The sequence below is a fragment of the Lissotriton vulgaris genome, chromosome 1_1 (assembly GCF_964263255.1).
Source record: "Lissotriton vulgaris chromosome 1_1, aLisVul1.2, whole genome shotgun sequence".
In the NCBI taxonomy this organism is placed as follows: Eukaryota; Metazoa; Chordata; class Amphibia; order Caudata; family Salamandridae; genus Lissotriton; species Lissotriton vulgaris.
The window spans coordinates 783,071,933-783,087,132 of record NC_141685.1 but is presented as its reverse complement, the minus strand read 5'-3'; the positions used below and the strand labels follow the sequence as shown (position 1 = coordinate 783,087,132).

The window sequence follows — 15,200 nt, the reverse complement described above, 5'->3', positions numbered from 1 at the left end:
CACACTGATGGCAAAGCTTCAATGGATTTGGAAGTCTCTGTCATTTTGTCAAACATTCATCCAAAAAGTCGGAAATCTTTAATTAGTACGATTTATCAAGGGTTCTGTGAGCATATGAGCGGTGACAGCCTTCGCTAAATGGAGACAGTTGAGGGCGCTGTGCATTCTGTAAAGTAAAAATGTCAGATTTTCAAGACCGTTTGCATGTTATGTTACACCCCCAAAAACTCATGATGTGGGATGTGAATCTAAATCTGGAAAAAACTAGCTGTCCGAAGTGTAGATGCCAAGCAGCCGATACTCTCCATATGCTATATGCATGCCCGCCATTAAGGAGTTCTGGAAGGGATGACTCAACTATGGCAAGTTCAAGATATGATACTCTGTTTACTCCTATGGAAACATTGTTGGGTTACAGAATGAAATATGATACCAAGCTAAGAAGGTTGCTGTTTATACTTATAGTCTGTGCCAGACTCTGCGTTGCTAGATCTTGGGTCTCAGGAGTGTCCCCGCCCGCAGGCTACCGAGTGTTGGGCAACTGTCCGGCAAATACACGACTCGAAACAGGCTCTGAGCAAGGAGCGCTCAGTCACTCTGGAGATACCAGAGAACATGGGCGGGTTGAATTGAGATCTGTACATTCAGCAACACTTGTGACTCTTGCATAGATTGAATGTTCTCATTTTTGTTGATGCTGTAATATCTGTTTTGCCACTCATGCACTATAATTATGAGTTGGTCATTGATTTAATTTTTTTGTTTTTGTTTTTGGTCTACCCATCCCTCAGCTTGTTCATTTGGTGTATCGTTTATGTTGGATCTACTAATGTTTGCTTAAATTATTTGCACCCATTTGATTGTCAATGGGGAAGTGTCCCCTTGCCTTTTTCCCTCTCTTTTTTTTACTGAAGTATTATGTGTGTGATCTGATTAATCGTGACTTAATACAAAAATACAAAATAAATAGGTCTTCAGTCCCAATCTGACACCGAACACTTGTCAGTGAAGAATATAAGTGCAGGCATTATTTGGTCAGCTACCAGACGTAAGTGGTCTTAACCTGTTCCCCAGCTGCAGTTCTCAGACGTAGCAGTTGGCATAGGTTTCATTCATTGCTCGAATTTTAAGCAGAAAATCCTCTGATTAAATAGACTTTTTAAATGTGGCTGCTCCATCCTACTTAGAAGAGATCTTGATCAAGAAAGGCTGTAAAAGTGAAAAAAGGAGAAAGGGTAAGATCAAAAAGTAGTGACAAAAGGATAAAGCAGAGATGAAAAAGAACCTGCAAGAGTGAAAAAAAATGTGGTCCTCAGCATTTATCCTTTTACAAATCAGGCACAAGTTTAATGTCAGAACTTGTGTTCCCTAAGCCTTGTCTGAACCCTATAACAATCACTGAAAATTCTCATAAAACACTCAGCTGAGAAGGATTGCCCCTTGTAATGTTGAATTCTGTTGGTAGGCGCAGAACCTAATGAGCAGTGGCCTAACTCTTTGGGCATACTCTTCAAATATTTTTCTTAGCTCTTTTAATTTTTAAATATGCACAGAAATATGAATAATGCTGCTGGTTGAGTGACAATAACTCTTTGTGTTCTAGGCTTGTGTAAACTTCCTCCTTTGGAAAAGATCATGGAGGATATCGCCAAGAAGAAGGAAATACTGATAAGCAGGTGAGAAACATACTCTTGTCCAAGTCTAGGCTCTGATGCTCATGTTGGCGAGCTCACTTAAAAATGGTAGCAGTCTGGCACCAATGGCTCAATGCCAGTGCTATGTGTTGCCAAATAGCAGTTTCACACAAGGTCATCTGACCGAGACCAACACGGGTCGGCCACAATGCGAAATTGGGGACTTCGCTAACTGAAGGTGTGATAACTGTTTTTTTTTAAATAGCATTTCATACTGCACTTCTGATATTAACAACCCATGTTAAAATTACCCATTATAAATGCACTCAGTGTATTAACCTCAGAAGGTTGAAAGGCAAAGTTGACCTTCTTGTGATTCCATCTCGAGATATGAAGTTCACCTAAGATTCCAGCAGCAAGCTTTTAACTCACTGACCCATCTTGCTGACCACTGGCTGGCACTACAAGCTGGATACCTGCTTGTGTACAGTTATGTTAAGATGCCTTGAAGCAGTAGGAAGTGGGTTTATCTGAATATCATCCATATTTGCGGAATAGGTCTACCTAACGCTGTGCTTTACCTATCTCTTACCTTTGACCTCTGCCTCTCTTCCTCCTTTTCTCTTCTAAATCTAGCTTGACACATTTCATGTCTCTATCTTTATCAAATTCCTAACTTAGTAAATGGAGTAAAATAACATAGATACATATCACAATAGTTTGCAATAGATAAGCTTCTTCAGCGTTTTTTTCTGATAGATATCTGAAACTGGAAAGCAACTCATTTTGTTATAACCTTTAGATGCGATCATTGGCAACGAGTGAATTTTCACACACATGAGGGTGCAGGTATTTCGTACAAACTGCAGTGAAGAAATGTAGTTCATATTTGCAAGGAGTTGATGCCAACAGACATCACTTTTTCTGACATTCTAGTGTTGTTAACACCTTCGCTTTATTTACAAGGCTGCGTTAAGCCACTGTTATTGTGTCGTTAACCTGCTAGCCTTATTTACAAAGCAGCATCAAGTGGCTTAACGCCGTCTTGTAAATAATGCAGCATTTCGCGTGAAAGAGGCATATAATGGCTGTTGCAGTGGGCGTTCCGCCGCAACACCCATTGTTTTTGATGATGCCCCTTATTTACGAGGTATGGGATAGTACCAAATATACTGCCAGGGATTACCTGGTTTTAAGCAGGTGGTCAAGGGAGAAATGTTTTATTTCTCCTCTGATTTTGCTCTTTTCACGTGTGCTACATTCTGCACCACACATACATAGAGCAAATCACCTGTAAAGATTGTTAATGCCCAGAAAGGTGACCCTTCATGCACATAAACAATTTCTCCTGCAACGCAGGCACCCTAGCAAAATGACACTAGGGTGCCTATGCGGGTGCTAGGCAACTTTTTTAGTGCCAGCGCTAGGGGTAAAGCAGGGTTGCGCAGCGTTCTTGTGAATACAGCACATCCCTGTGTTTTGAAACTGTCGGAGTACTGTGTTACCAGTTTTCTTGTACTTATGCCCCTATATGTTTCAAAACCGAAATTTAGCCTACAAAGCAAATGGCTTTTCAGGCAGTACCAAAAGGTCATTAACATACATTCCAATTAGGCCAGGACAATTACGCTACCGTAATTCGGGTAAGTTCATAAACTCAATGTTACGCTAGTTCAGTGCTCTAAATGAACCAGTACTGACAGGTACTGAGTATCTGCACTTCCCTATTTTGAGTAGGGGGTGCCTGCGGTTCTTTGCGGAGGTGCAATGCTTTCAATTGGAGAGTACCGCCACTTCTCAGAAGGTACTTTACATTTTAACTACATGCGCTTCTATATTTCCACTCCACTCTGTTTGTGTGAAATTTCAAAAAGCATGCTATTATGTCACTATGCCTAATTACATGAAATTTGCTGTACAAATTTACTACAAAAGCACTGGAAACCCAGACTGTGAAAGAGATACTGTTATTCACAGTGCTTTTGTTTAAATGCGTCCTCACACCAAACATTGAGGCATGGGCACATTTGTGTAGAATCTATCCAGAATGTCATCCAGTGTACCCAAGACCAATACACATTTGCCCTCCCTTTTGAACGAGGTACAAATTTCAGAAAGGGCACTCTTGGTTTAACCCAGATAACGAGTACCCTGTGGGCGAACACTGAGTACCCCGTGGCATACACCTGTTCCCTCCACTGCTGCTCCAGGATTTCTAATGGTCCGGGTGCATTTGCTGCAGCAGGGCAATACCAGCCCCCTGATTTATTAGGAATTCATGCCCCATGTGCTTTTTTTATGGACCTCATGCCTCTCATATTCCATGTTAAAATGATGTATTTACCCAGTATGGCAGCCATGTGAGTTGTGCGTTAGGGGGATGGGTGCAACCTAAACATGTGTGAATAGGGGGTTCACTATCAGCTGGGTGTGGTTCAGAAACAAACAAAAACAATCCCCAGCTCCTGCTCCCCAGGGCAGAGTGATTAGTATAATCCGTCCAGCACAAATAGCAGTCGAGAAGTTCCAGTGTTCATACTCACCAGTACTAAGGTACAGGAGAAATGGGGGAGCTGTGTCATCATTTCCAGATCATCATGTAATCCAGCCATTCATCGGGACATACACTAGTAGGTGTAGATATGGAACCCTTTCAGGGCCAGCGGGAAGATTTCCAGGTGTCAGTCACCCCTGAAAATGCAACAGGGCCATGGCCCCATCCAGCAAGGGCAGCCTTCTTCATCCAGCATTTTAAGGTCTTCTGCAGATCAGGGAGTCGGCTAGGGTCTGGACTTTTCCTCCACTGGTGGAGTGTGGTTCAGTGCTGTCTCGCTATGAGCCAATCAGATAGTCCAGCTCCGATCAAGTGCCAGAAAGAGGATGCCACCTCCACTGCCTCTACCTGGAAGCTTGCCACCTGTGCCCTTAGAAGGCACTGGTCCGGTGGTCTATTTCGTCATCTTTGGTATTTGCTCTTTGTTGGGGTGGTCATCACTCAGCATTCACACTGTGCCATTTTTATACTGCTCCAGTCAGTCATGCTTACCATGACCATGGCCTTGACCCGCGGGCGAAGAGGAGCATGTATGAGTCACTCACCTCTCTCAACTCCCCCTTGACCTACAAAAAAATGAGGACCTTTGTCTATGCACAGCCATGACATAGTCCGGATAGATGTGCTGTTTCCCACATGCAAGTTGGCATTGAAGCTTGCTTCTTTGATGATCTGACCTATGTCCTTATAGTGGAGGACTCGTGCCACCCCCAGCCGGGGTGAAGAATAGCGACAGTCCCTCAGGAACCACTACAGTTTGCAGCGAGTGTTCCAAGTAGGAGATCATGTCTCCATCCTCTAACTGTTCTGAAAGGTCCATCAGCCGTAAGTTGTTGTGGTGGTTGCAGCCCTCAGCCTTATCTTATCTCTTAAGCAAGTTCTTCACCCTACTCAGCAAGTAAGTTGACTGGGCCTGCAGTTCCACCTTTCTGGGACACAGCTCACTCACTGCTTCCTCAAGTTGCTTCACCTTATCCACTAGCTTGCAGTGGTCATCTTTCAGTCTGCCCAGTTCGATCACAACTTTGTCAATTTTGGCCTCAATGCATTCTTTGGAGCCATTCACCACCTCCAAGATCTTATCCAGCTTATATTCTTTGCTTCACGGGCAGGCCGATTCCAGGCTTGGCCGGTTCTGTAGGAAAACTCCTCGGGGGGGAGGGTATAGTATCATGCCCTGCAGTATATGTGAGTACAACACCCAGGCAAATTATCAAATACCAACTAGCACATGAAAGGTGGCATGTGCCACACAAAAATTAATAGTCGACTACTGTTTTTACACATAGAATACAATTTAATCTATACTACTATTATAAAGAGAGAACTTGCACCTTTGGGCAAGGTAAACTCGAAAACTACACCACCAATCTGAACACCCAAAACATCATAGAAAACCTCAGGGCAAGCAGAAGGACATAGGCTACATAAAAATAAAAAATAAACGTTGTTTAAAATATTTACAAAGAAAAAAAAAGTAGTCCCTTGCAAGTAGCGCCGGCCGCGACGTATGCGTGAGGGGAGTAGCGTCCTTCACAGCAACAGGAGGAGCGAGGACATGATTAGCGTCTGAGTGAGGGGAGGAGCGGAGTTCACCACAGCAATAGCAATACCGAGCTTTGAGAAGCGGAGGAGCAGTGGCAGCGCGGGTAGGTAAGTCGTGATGGGGGGGGGGGTTTACATAGCCGGAGCAGGAGGCGGGAGGCGGGCGGGAGACTCGAGACGGGAGGCGGGAGGCGGGAGGCGGGAGGCGGGCGGGAGACTCGAGGCGGGAGGCGCCCGCCACGCTCTATGCTCGAGTTCGGCTCACAGGGATGCTAATGCTGAGCAGACACCAAACGGATGTACGAATGGTTTTGAAGTTTTAAATACAAAAAGGTATTTCCCCTCGATCATGTGCATCTGATATTTATCGTTCAGCTAGCAATAGATGAATATAATTACATACCAACAAATTAGCATTGCTCAACACTCACATTACGCAATGCTGATTTCACTCTCTCTTTACTCCCCCAGTGTTCGCCCCTTCCAGGTTCTGCTTAAAGCTACATCATGACATTGATGGGGGAGGGTGCTAAATACTCGGAGCTCTGGCAGCCTTTCCTGTCCCTGCTCGCCAGAGAGTTTAGAGACATCACTGGGAATGAAACGCAAATGTGTATTCCTTGAGAAAATGACCTTCTGTCTCAAAGTAAACAATATCTTCCGGATATTGGGCAGAGGAAATAAGTTACGAGGAATATACAGAAGAAAATAGGACATCTCATCAGACATGGGTTTTATGACTACATAAAAACACATTCAGAGAAACGGATATACGGTGAAATGCTAAGTGCACAGATGGCAGGAAAGTTGAAAAAGAGCGAAATTAATGATTAGAGGGATAGGAAAAAACAGGATTGCAATGCAGTCTGCTCGCTTCTAAGTATGTTATACAGGCTTCTGCATTTGAAATTCAAATGTGTCTTTTTATATATGCACAATGCTGCCCCCAGCCCCTTTCTGCCCCAGGCAACGCTGGGGCGGGCTGCTAGTTCCTTATAAAAAACATAATATTGGATAAAATGGATACATAATTATAGATAATTGATAAAATATTTCAGCATTATAGCATATGCATTTTTCTATACGCACAACACTTATTAAATAAAAAAGAACTATTAGATGGTTTCCTGTCTACGCGTTTCGACACCAAGCTGTGTCTTCCTCAGGACTTTACCATCGTTCTGCTATTTAAAGGGCCGACTAGACAAATATCAAAGTATCATGTAGATCACGGTAGTATCAAAAGAAATTGTTCAGATCTTAAATGACGCCCAGAATATATAAATCTTGTTTAAATCTTCACTAGTTATGCATTGAGAAGAAGAGACATATAGCTTGCTGACATCAAATCATCGTTTACAATAGGGTAATATACCTCGGTTTGGTCACAACAGCAGAATATATTTTCTCTTTCCTATTAAAGAGTATGCTCTGTTGATTCAGGTGTGCGGCGTCGTGTAGCTGTAGTCTGATTATATTTGTTAGGTTAAGCGGTCTGTTATCCTGTTCAGGAGATTGCTTTCTGCAAGTTTATACAGGAGCGCCATGTAGTATTGGTCCGGATGTAGTCCGTAGACTGAGCAGTCTTATATATCGTCCTGATTGGAGTTGGCCCTCGTTTTACTCTATCAAAGGCGCCGTAAGGTGTAAGACCACGCGAACATCAGAGGTTTCGCAAACGTTTATCTGTATCCTGGCAGATTCAAACGGACCGGTTGCGGCGTGTTCCCGGCGGCATCTAATGTGTCGGCAAAGAACTCTTCTCCTGTATTAACTTGCAGAAAGCAATCTCCTGAACAGGATAACAGACCGCTTAACCTAACAAATATAATCAGACTACAGCTACACGACGCCGCACACCTGAATCAACAGAGCATACTCTTTAATAGGAAAGAGAAAATATATTCTGCTGTTGTGACCAAACCGAGGTATATTACCCTATAGTAAACGATGATTTGATGTCAGCAAGCTATATGTCTCTTCTTCTCAACGCATAACTAGTGAAGATTTAAACAAGATTTATACATTCTGGGCGTCATTTAAGATCTGAACAATTTCTTTTGATACTACCGTGATCTACATGATACTTTGATGTTTGTCTAGTCGGCCCTTTAAATAGCACAATGATGGTACAGTCCTGAGGAAGACACAGCTTGGTGTCGAAACACGTAGACAGGAAACCATCTAATAGTTCTTTTTTATTTAATAAGTGTTGTGTGTATAGAAAAATGCATATGCTATAATGCTGAAATATTTTATCAATTGTCTATAATTATGTATCAATTTTATCCAATATTATGTTTTTTATAAGGAATTAAATTGTATTATATGTGTAAAAACAGTAGTCGACTATTAATTTTTGTGTGGCACATGCCACCTTTCATGTGCTAGTTGGTATTTGATAATTTGCCTGGGTGTTGTACTCACATATATTATTTGCCCTGACCCAGGAAATTGATTCTTATCAGGGGGTCCTTGTTGTTTTACATATCATGCCCTGCAGTGCCTCGTACGTCCTTCCTGGATCTTGACCTCCCGATTGTTTGGGTTATGGCTTTGGGTGTTGAAGTCTATTCACCAGGGAAGGCCAAATGGTAGCCTTAAGTCTCTCCAGGTACACTGCTGGCAAGACAATGGACCTTCATTGGCTGTGTGGTTTACCCTCTCACTACCTTTTTTTCCGCACCTCTACCCAGATCCTCGCATCTCATAAGGTTACAACCAAGTTAGTCTGAATCGCAGCAACTCAGGACTCTCTCCTGATTGTCTTTTAGCCCTTCCCAGCACAAATGCCACTGTTGATATCTTTCACTGCCACACTTCCTACCTCTAGGCTCCTCTCTTCACCAGGTGGGTCTTGTGAGGGGTTCATCACTGCCCCCCCCCCCACTCCCAGTCAAAGGTTCAGCCCCCACCGGCTATCAGGCCTTCTCTGATTGGCTCTGGCGTCACCAGGGTGTATGCAGCAGTTCAAACAGTGGCAGAAGAGTTTGGCCCTGTGTAGCCCTCCTCCTGTTATTGTAGGGCAAGTTCTGTTTATACTTTTGGCCCAAGGTTGAGGGCTCAACTCTCCCCAGTCAGCAGGGCAGCTTCTGGGTCGGGGGTGGCACCCTCACAGGGCTCTCTGTGTTGCCTGTGGCAGCGTTCTGTGAGTCACGGCTACTATCTTGATAGTGCAGGCCCCGACCTGCTGAGCCCTTCGACACTGTATGGTTTAGGGCAGCTCCTCCATTTTTGCCCTCAGGCCGCCGGGGTCACCAACATTATGCCTATCCTCCCCTATCACCACTGGACCAGCAGAACCCCCATGACTGTGTCAGATGCATGCAGACGAGGCTGGCGCTCATAGCCGAGCCACCATCTTTCACCACAATTGGCCATGCTCCCTTATCTCCGTCCTCATGAATACGACAGTCCATCTGTCTGCCAAGCTTATGGAAGCCGTTATTGAGTGGGGGCTGGAGTTTGTTGGAATATTCTATGTTTCTAAGGCTAGGCCTCAGCAACCCTTTCTAAAATTCAAGCAATGCCTGCTAACACCTTTTGACAGAGGGGTCATATGGGGCCTTGAAATCCCCACCTTTCTGCTCCCATTCAATCTCCAGGGGCATCCAGAGAGACTAAGAATACATTAGGTGAGATCCAATGTGGGGGCACAATATGGATAACTGGACCAAGAGTGGTTGAGGGGCTCAGAGGAGGTGAGAAGCAACAAGCTCGTACAGAGCAGGTAAAAGTGCTCCACAGAAGTGATGGTGGCAAAGAATGGCAAAGGGGACATAATGTGGGTGAGGGAGAGCAGTACACTGACAGCCCAGTGTGGCCCAGTTTACACTGAGGTAAGACATCATAGTGTGTGAGGTGATACATATTTGGTGTGTGGACATAGACTGTATTACGAAATCAAGGAGGTACACTGTGCAGAGGACGAGGGACAAATGATAAATTAGTCCACGTGGTACTAGGCAGGCCATGGGGAACTTGTTTTCCAAAGGAAATCTTGTGTATTCCATGCAAACAGAATAACCCCACCGTCAGCACCAGCTACATCATCACACCTTTATTTTTATCCCTGATGCTAAATAGTGTGGGCAGAAAATGTATTGTGCGTTTACTGATGCCGCTGAACATCGCCAAAAAGCATTGGCAAAGACAGTAGATCCAACTTGGAGAACTGTTTTATTTTACAATGATTGCTTTTGTAATCATAGGAAAAACAGTACATTTTTTTAATGAATTTTATGGATGCCAAAATGTGTAGATACTGATAATGACTATCTTTCACAAGTTGGGAAAACACTGAAAAAATGCCCCTGGACTTACTAAAAACCTAACAACTGTGAACAGAAAACCGAAATGCTAAGTTTTTGTCAGCTTTATATTCAGTTTAAATTAGCTGTCCTGTTTTATTGCTTGTAAATAGTGCATCACTCACATAAAATACCTGAAGATTTGATTGAAAGGAACAAGACTGAAAAATGAAAAGTTACACTCATCCCAGAATCTCAGTCCTTAGTCAGCAAAGATAACCATTAGAGTAGACAGAAATTATTGAGCTTTATCTATTGTGCTATCAAAATGTCTTGAGGTCTGATTACGAGTTTGACAGACTGGTTACTTCATCACAAATGTGACAGATATCCTGTCCGCCATATTACGAGCTCCATCATATTCAATGGAACTCATCATAGGATGGGAGGCATATCCGTCACGTTTGTAATGGAATAGATCGTCCGCCAAACTCATAATCAGGCTCTTAGTCAAAATGTTGAGTACCTAAATACAGTGGGCCTCTTTATGAAAAGTGTTGCATCGCTGTTTGGAAACAGCAATGCAAAATGCGACACCTTGGATGCACCGTATTTACAGTACAGCACTTCAAGTCACAAGGATTGACCAGACCCCACCAGGTAGGTCGCTCCCCCTCCACACAGCACTGCCTGTGTGTCCCTGCCCCAGCTGCCGCTACTGACGAAGTAAGTTCGAGGCCCTCCTCCACGCGCAGGCTAGCACCTGTGCCTCATCCCTGCTGGCCAGTGGTAGGCCGTAGGTTTGTTCATCTTCCGCTTATTGTTTTTATTGTATTGCCTGTATTTCGTTGTTGTGTCTGTGACTGCTGTTGTCTGGTTTCCCACGCTGCCTGTTCGTGTTCCGTGCCCATTTTCCTCCCTCTGTTCCCCTCGCTGTCCCTGTGCTCTCTCTGCCCGTTCTGCCTTCTGTACTTAGCTGCCCCTGTATTTCTGTATTCTGTATTTTGCCTCTGTGCCACTCGTTTTTCCCTCGTTTTTGTGCCCCTTTTGCCTTCTGTTCCACTCTTTTTTTGTGCTGGTCTGCCTTATGTGCCACTCATTTTTCCCTCATTTTTGTGCCCCTTTTGCCTTCTGTTCCACTCCATTTTTGTGCCCTTCTGCCCTCTGTGCCACTTGTTTTTCCCTCGTTTTTGTGCCCCTTTTGCCTTCTGTTCCATTTGTTTTTTGTGCCCTTCTGCCTTCTGTGCCACTCGTTTTTCCCTCGATTTTGTGCCCCTTTTTCCTTCTGTTACCTTCGTTGATCCTCACCGCCCTCGCCGCTGTGTCCCCTGCGGCACTGCCCCCCTGACTGCCTACTGCCCATTCGCTGCCCCGCCTTCCAGCTGCTCCTCCCTACCACCTCCCCATATATGTCGGCTGCTGCACGGCTGAGCTGCTGGCGCGCCTAAGGCAAGTCCGCCTGCGCCCATCCGCGCCTGGACTGCGCCCAGCACCAGAACTCCTGGCCCCCGCACCCACCACCACGACCTCCGCCACAACGACGCTAGCACTCTGCACGCACTCAACTCCGGACGGAGCCACACCTGCTTCAAGGCTGCCCCGAAACGCACACATGGCCCCTTCACTGGCCGGAACTGCATCTACACCAGCCTCAGAGCCGACGAACCACCCGCCAAGAAAGACCCCAACCACCTCCGATGCATACTACTGAACACCCGCTCCGCACGCAAGCATGCCGGCGAGCTCTGGGACCTGCTCGACACAACATCCCCAGACGTCGCCTTCCTGACAGAGACCTGGTTTAACGACTCCTCTGAACCCTACATTGCCTTAGCCATCCCAGATGGCTACAAGATCACCCGCAGAGACCGCACCAACGGAGTAGCAGGTGGAATCGCCATCGTCCACAAGAACAGCATCAGGGTCACCGGCAACACGCTCAGCACCACCAAACACATGCATTTCCAGATCCACACAGACCCTAGCTCCACCCTCAGAGGCATCCTCATCTACCGACTCCCCGGACCCCGCCCCCAGTTCAGCAACTCCATCTCCGACTTGATCAGTACGCACGCCCTGACCTCCACCGACTACATCCTCCTCAGAGACCTGAACTTTCACCTTGAGAACAACAACGACAACAACTCCACAACCCTGATCGATAACCACACCAACCTCGGACTGAAGCAACTCGTCACAACGTCCACCCACTTTTCCAGGCCACACGCTCGACCCCGTCTTCTCCTCAAGCATACACGTCTACGTCAGCCACACCACTGAACTCCTCTGGACTGACCACCGCTGCATCCACTTCGCCTTCCAGAAACCCACCACACACCACCGCACCCAACAGATCCCCCGCCGTTGCTGGAGCAAAATCACCGAAGACCAACTACATGCAAATCTCGCTCTCTGCCCACCCACCGAACCCTTCAACACCGACAACGCTGCCCACAGCCTCATATGCTGGATCGAGGACTGCGCCAACACCCTCACCCCGCTGATGAAACCCCCCCACAGAGACATCAGCAAGATGGCCAGCTGGTTCACCCCAGAACTCCTAGCCTCCAAGCAAGTCTGCCGGAAACTAGAGAAGAAATGGCACAGTGAACAAACTCCGGACAGCACGCAGCACACAAGGACGCCATCCGCAACCACCACCACCTCATCAGGACGGCCAAGAGGACCTCCTTCAAAGACCACCTCAACAACAACGCACACAATAGCAAGGAGTTCTTCAACATCATGAAGGAACTCTCCAACCCCAGCTCCAACACCAATGACATCCTGCCATTGCAAGCCCTGTGAGACTCCCTCTCCACCTTCTTCCACCGCAAGATAGCAGACATCCACGACAGCTTCAACACCCAGACAGCCCCAACAGACAGCAACACCACAGACCCTCCGCACACCATCGACCACGACCCCCTGCTAGCCTGGGCCAGCGTGAGCATCAATGACACCATCAAGACCATGGGCACAAAACACTCCGGCTCTCCGTCAGACCCATTCCCGCACCAAATCTTCAACAGAGCAAGCAGCTCCATCACACCCCACCTGCGCAATGTCATCAATCTCTCCCTCGAGACTGCGACCTTCCCAGAGATCTGGAAACACGCCAAGATCAACGCCCTACTCAAAAGACCTAAGGCAGACCCAAGAGACCTCAAGAACTTCCTGCTCATCTCTCTGCTCCATTTCGCGGCCAAGGTCATTGAGAAAACCATCAACAGACAGCTAACCCAATACCTCGAAGAAAACAGAATCCTGGACCCTTCCCAGTGAGGGTTCTGCAGCAACCACAGCACCGAGACTGCCCTCATGGCCGCCACCAGCGACATCAGGACCCTGCTGGACAGCGGCGAGACTGCAGCACTCATCCTCCTAGACCTCTCTGCCGCCTTCGACACCGTCTGCCACCACACACTACGCACACGCCTCCACGCCAAAGTGATCTGAGACAAGGCACTTGATTGGACCACCTCCTTCCTCTCCGGCAGAACCCAGAGTGTCCGCCTCCCCCCATTCTGTTCCATAGCCTCCGAGATCATCTATGGCGCACCCCAGGGATTCCCTCTCAGCCGACGCTGTTCAACATTTACATGGCCCCAATCGCACATGTAGCCCGACAGCACAACCTCAACATAATCTCCTATGCCCACGACACTCAGCTGATCCTCTCCCTCACCAAGGACCCCATCACCGTCAAAGCCAACCTCCATAAAGGAATGAAGGCCGTTGCCGACTGGATGAAGACCAGCCGCCTGAAGCTGAACTCAGACAAGATGGAGGTCCTCATCCTCGGCTCCAACCCATCAGCCTGTGACGACTCCTGGTGGCCGACGGCACTGGGTGCAGCCCCGACACCAACCGACCACGCACGCAACCTGGGAATCATCCTCGACTCAAAGCTCTCAATAACCAAGCAAGTCAACGCTGTCTCCTCCTCCTGCTTCAACACTCTCCGCATGCTCTGCAGGATCTACAGATGGATCCCTACAGATACAAGAAACACAGTCACCCAGGCCCTCGTCAGCAGCAGACTCGACACGGAAACGCCCTCTACGCGGCAGCCCCGACCAAGCTCATCAAACGACTACAATGCATCCATAACCCCTCGGCATAACTCATTCTCCACTTACCACGCCACTGCCACATCACCCCCCACCTGAGAAACCTGCACTGGCTCTCCGTCAACAAGAGGATATCCTACAAGCTCCTCACACACGCACACAAGGCACTCCACAAGACCGGCCCAGCCTACCTCAACAGACGGCTCTCCTTCTACACCCCCAACCACCAGCTTCGGTCCGCCGACCTCTCACTCACCACCGTCACCTCTTCTCCCACCTCTTCTCCCACCTCGCCGTCAAGACATGGAAAACCCTCCCACTGAGCCTACGACAGACCCAAGCTGACCTTGAGGAGGTTACTCAAGACCTGGCTGTTCAATAGTAGTGCCCCCCTCCCACCAAGCGCCTTTAGACCCTTGCGGGTATGTAGTGGGCTTCACAAATGATTGATTGATTGATTGATATCTGGTTGCGAAGTAATGACACATTGCTGGATTGTGTCGCAAAACAGACGCAACTCCAGCAATGTGGCATGACAAACGGGCGAGTTCCATGCCAAAGGGCCTGCAACAGTCCTTACAAGGATCTGATGCAGTGACACCCTAGAAGTGTCAAAGTGAAATCTCATTGATTTCCCTGGGTCACTGCTATGTGGCTTGCCTGCATCGGAACACCCACCCTGCATACATTATACCTGTTGCAGGTGGAGTGTAGGGCAGGGGTTTACAAAGTGACGCATCGACCTAGATGCATCACTTTGTAAATATGGCACAGTGTGGTGCATTTATTACGCCACTGCAAAGTCACAAAAAAAGACACAACAGCGGCGTAAGCCCTTCATAAACAAGGACCTGTGAAGGTAAATATTTAAAAGTATGTTCAGAGTTACTATCTTTAACTTTGTGCTTTGACAATACATATCATCACTGTAGATAGATGTGGCATTAAGAAAAATAAACCAATACTTATACATACATATTTACTGTAAAAATATTTTAGTTGTCAATATTCTGGCTACAATATTATAGTGGCACAATATTTTTGTGCTTGATATTCCGAAATACTACCATAGTTTTGGGGTAAAGGTTTGGTAACAGTATCCATGGTTTAGATGCAGAAGTAAAGATCTGAAGATGTAGATGTG

General features: G+C 46.7%; 1 protein-coding gene across 2 annotated transcripts in view; it reads left to right on the top strand.

Moving 5' to 3' along the window:
• The window catches only part of LOC147747822 (dimethylaniline monooxygenase [N-oxide-forming] 2-like), a 386,278-nt gene that overhangs the window by 360,116 nt on the left and 10,962 nt on the right, over positions 1–15,200 (top strand). For both annotated transcript variants that reach the window (XM_086956244.1, XM_086956251.1), the window contains exon 8: positions 1,604–1,676. In XM_086956244.1, coding sequence (XP_086812370.1) covers positions 1,604–1,676 — 73 coding nt within the window. The remainder of the gene's footprint in view (positions 1–1,603; positions 1,677–15,200) is intronic.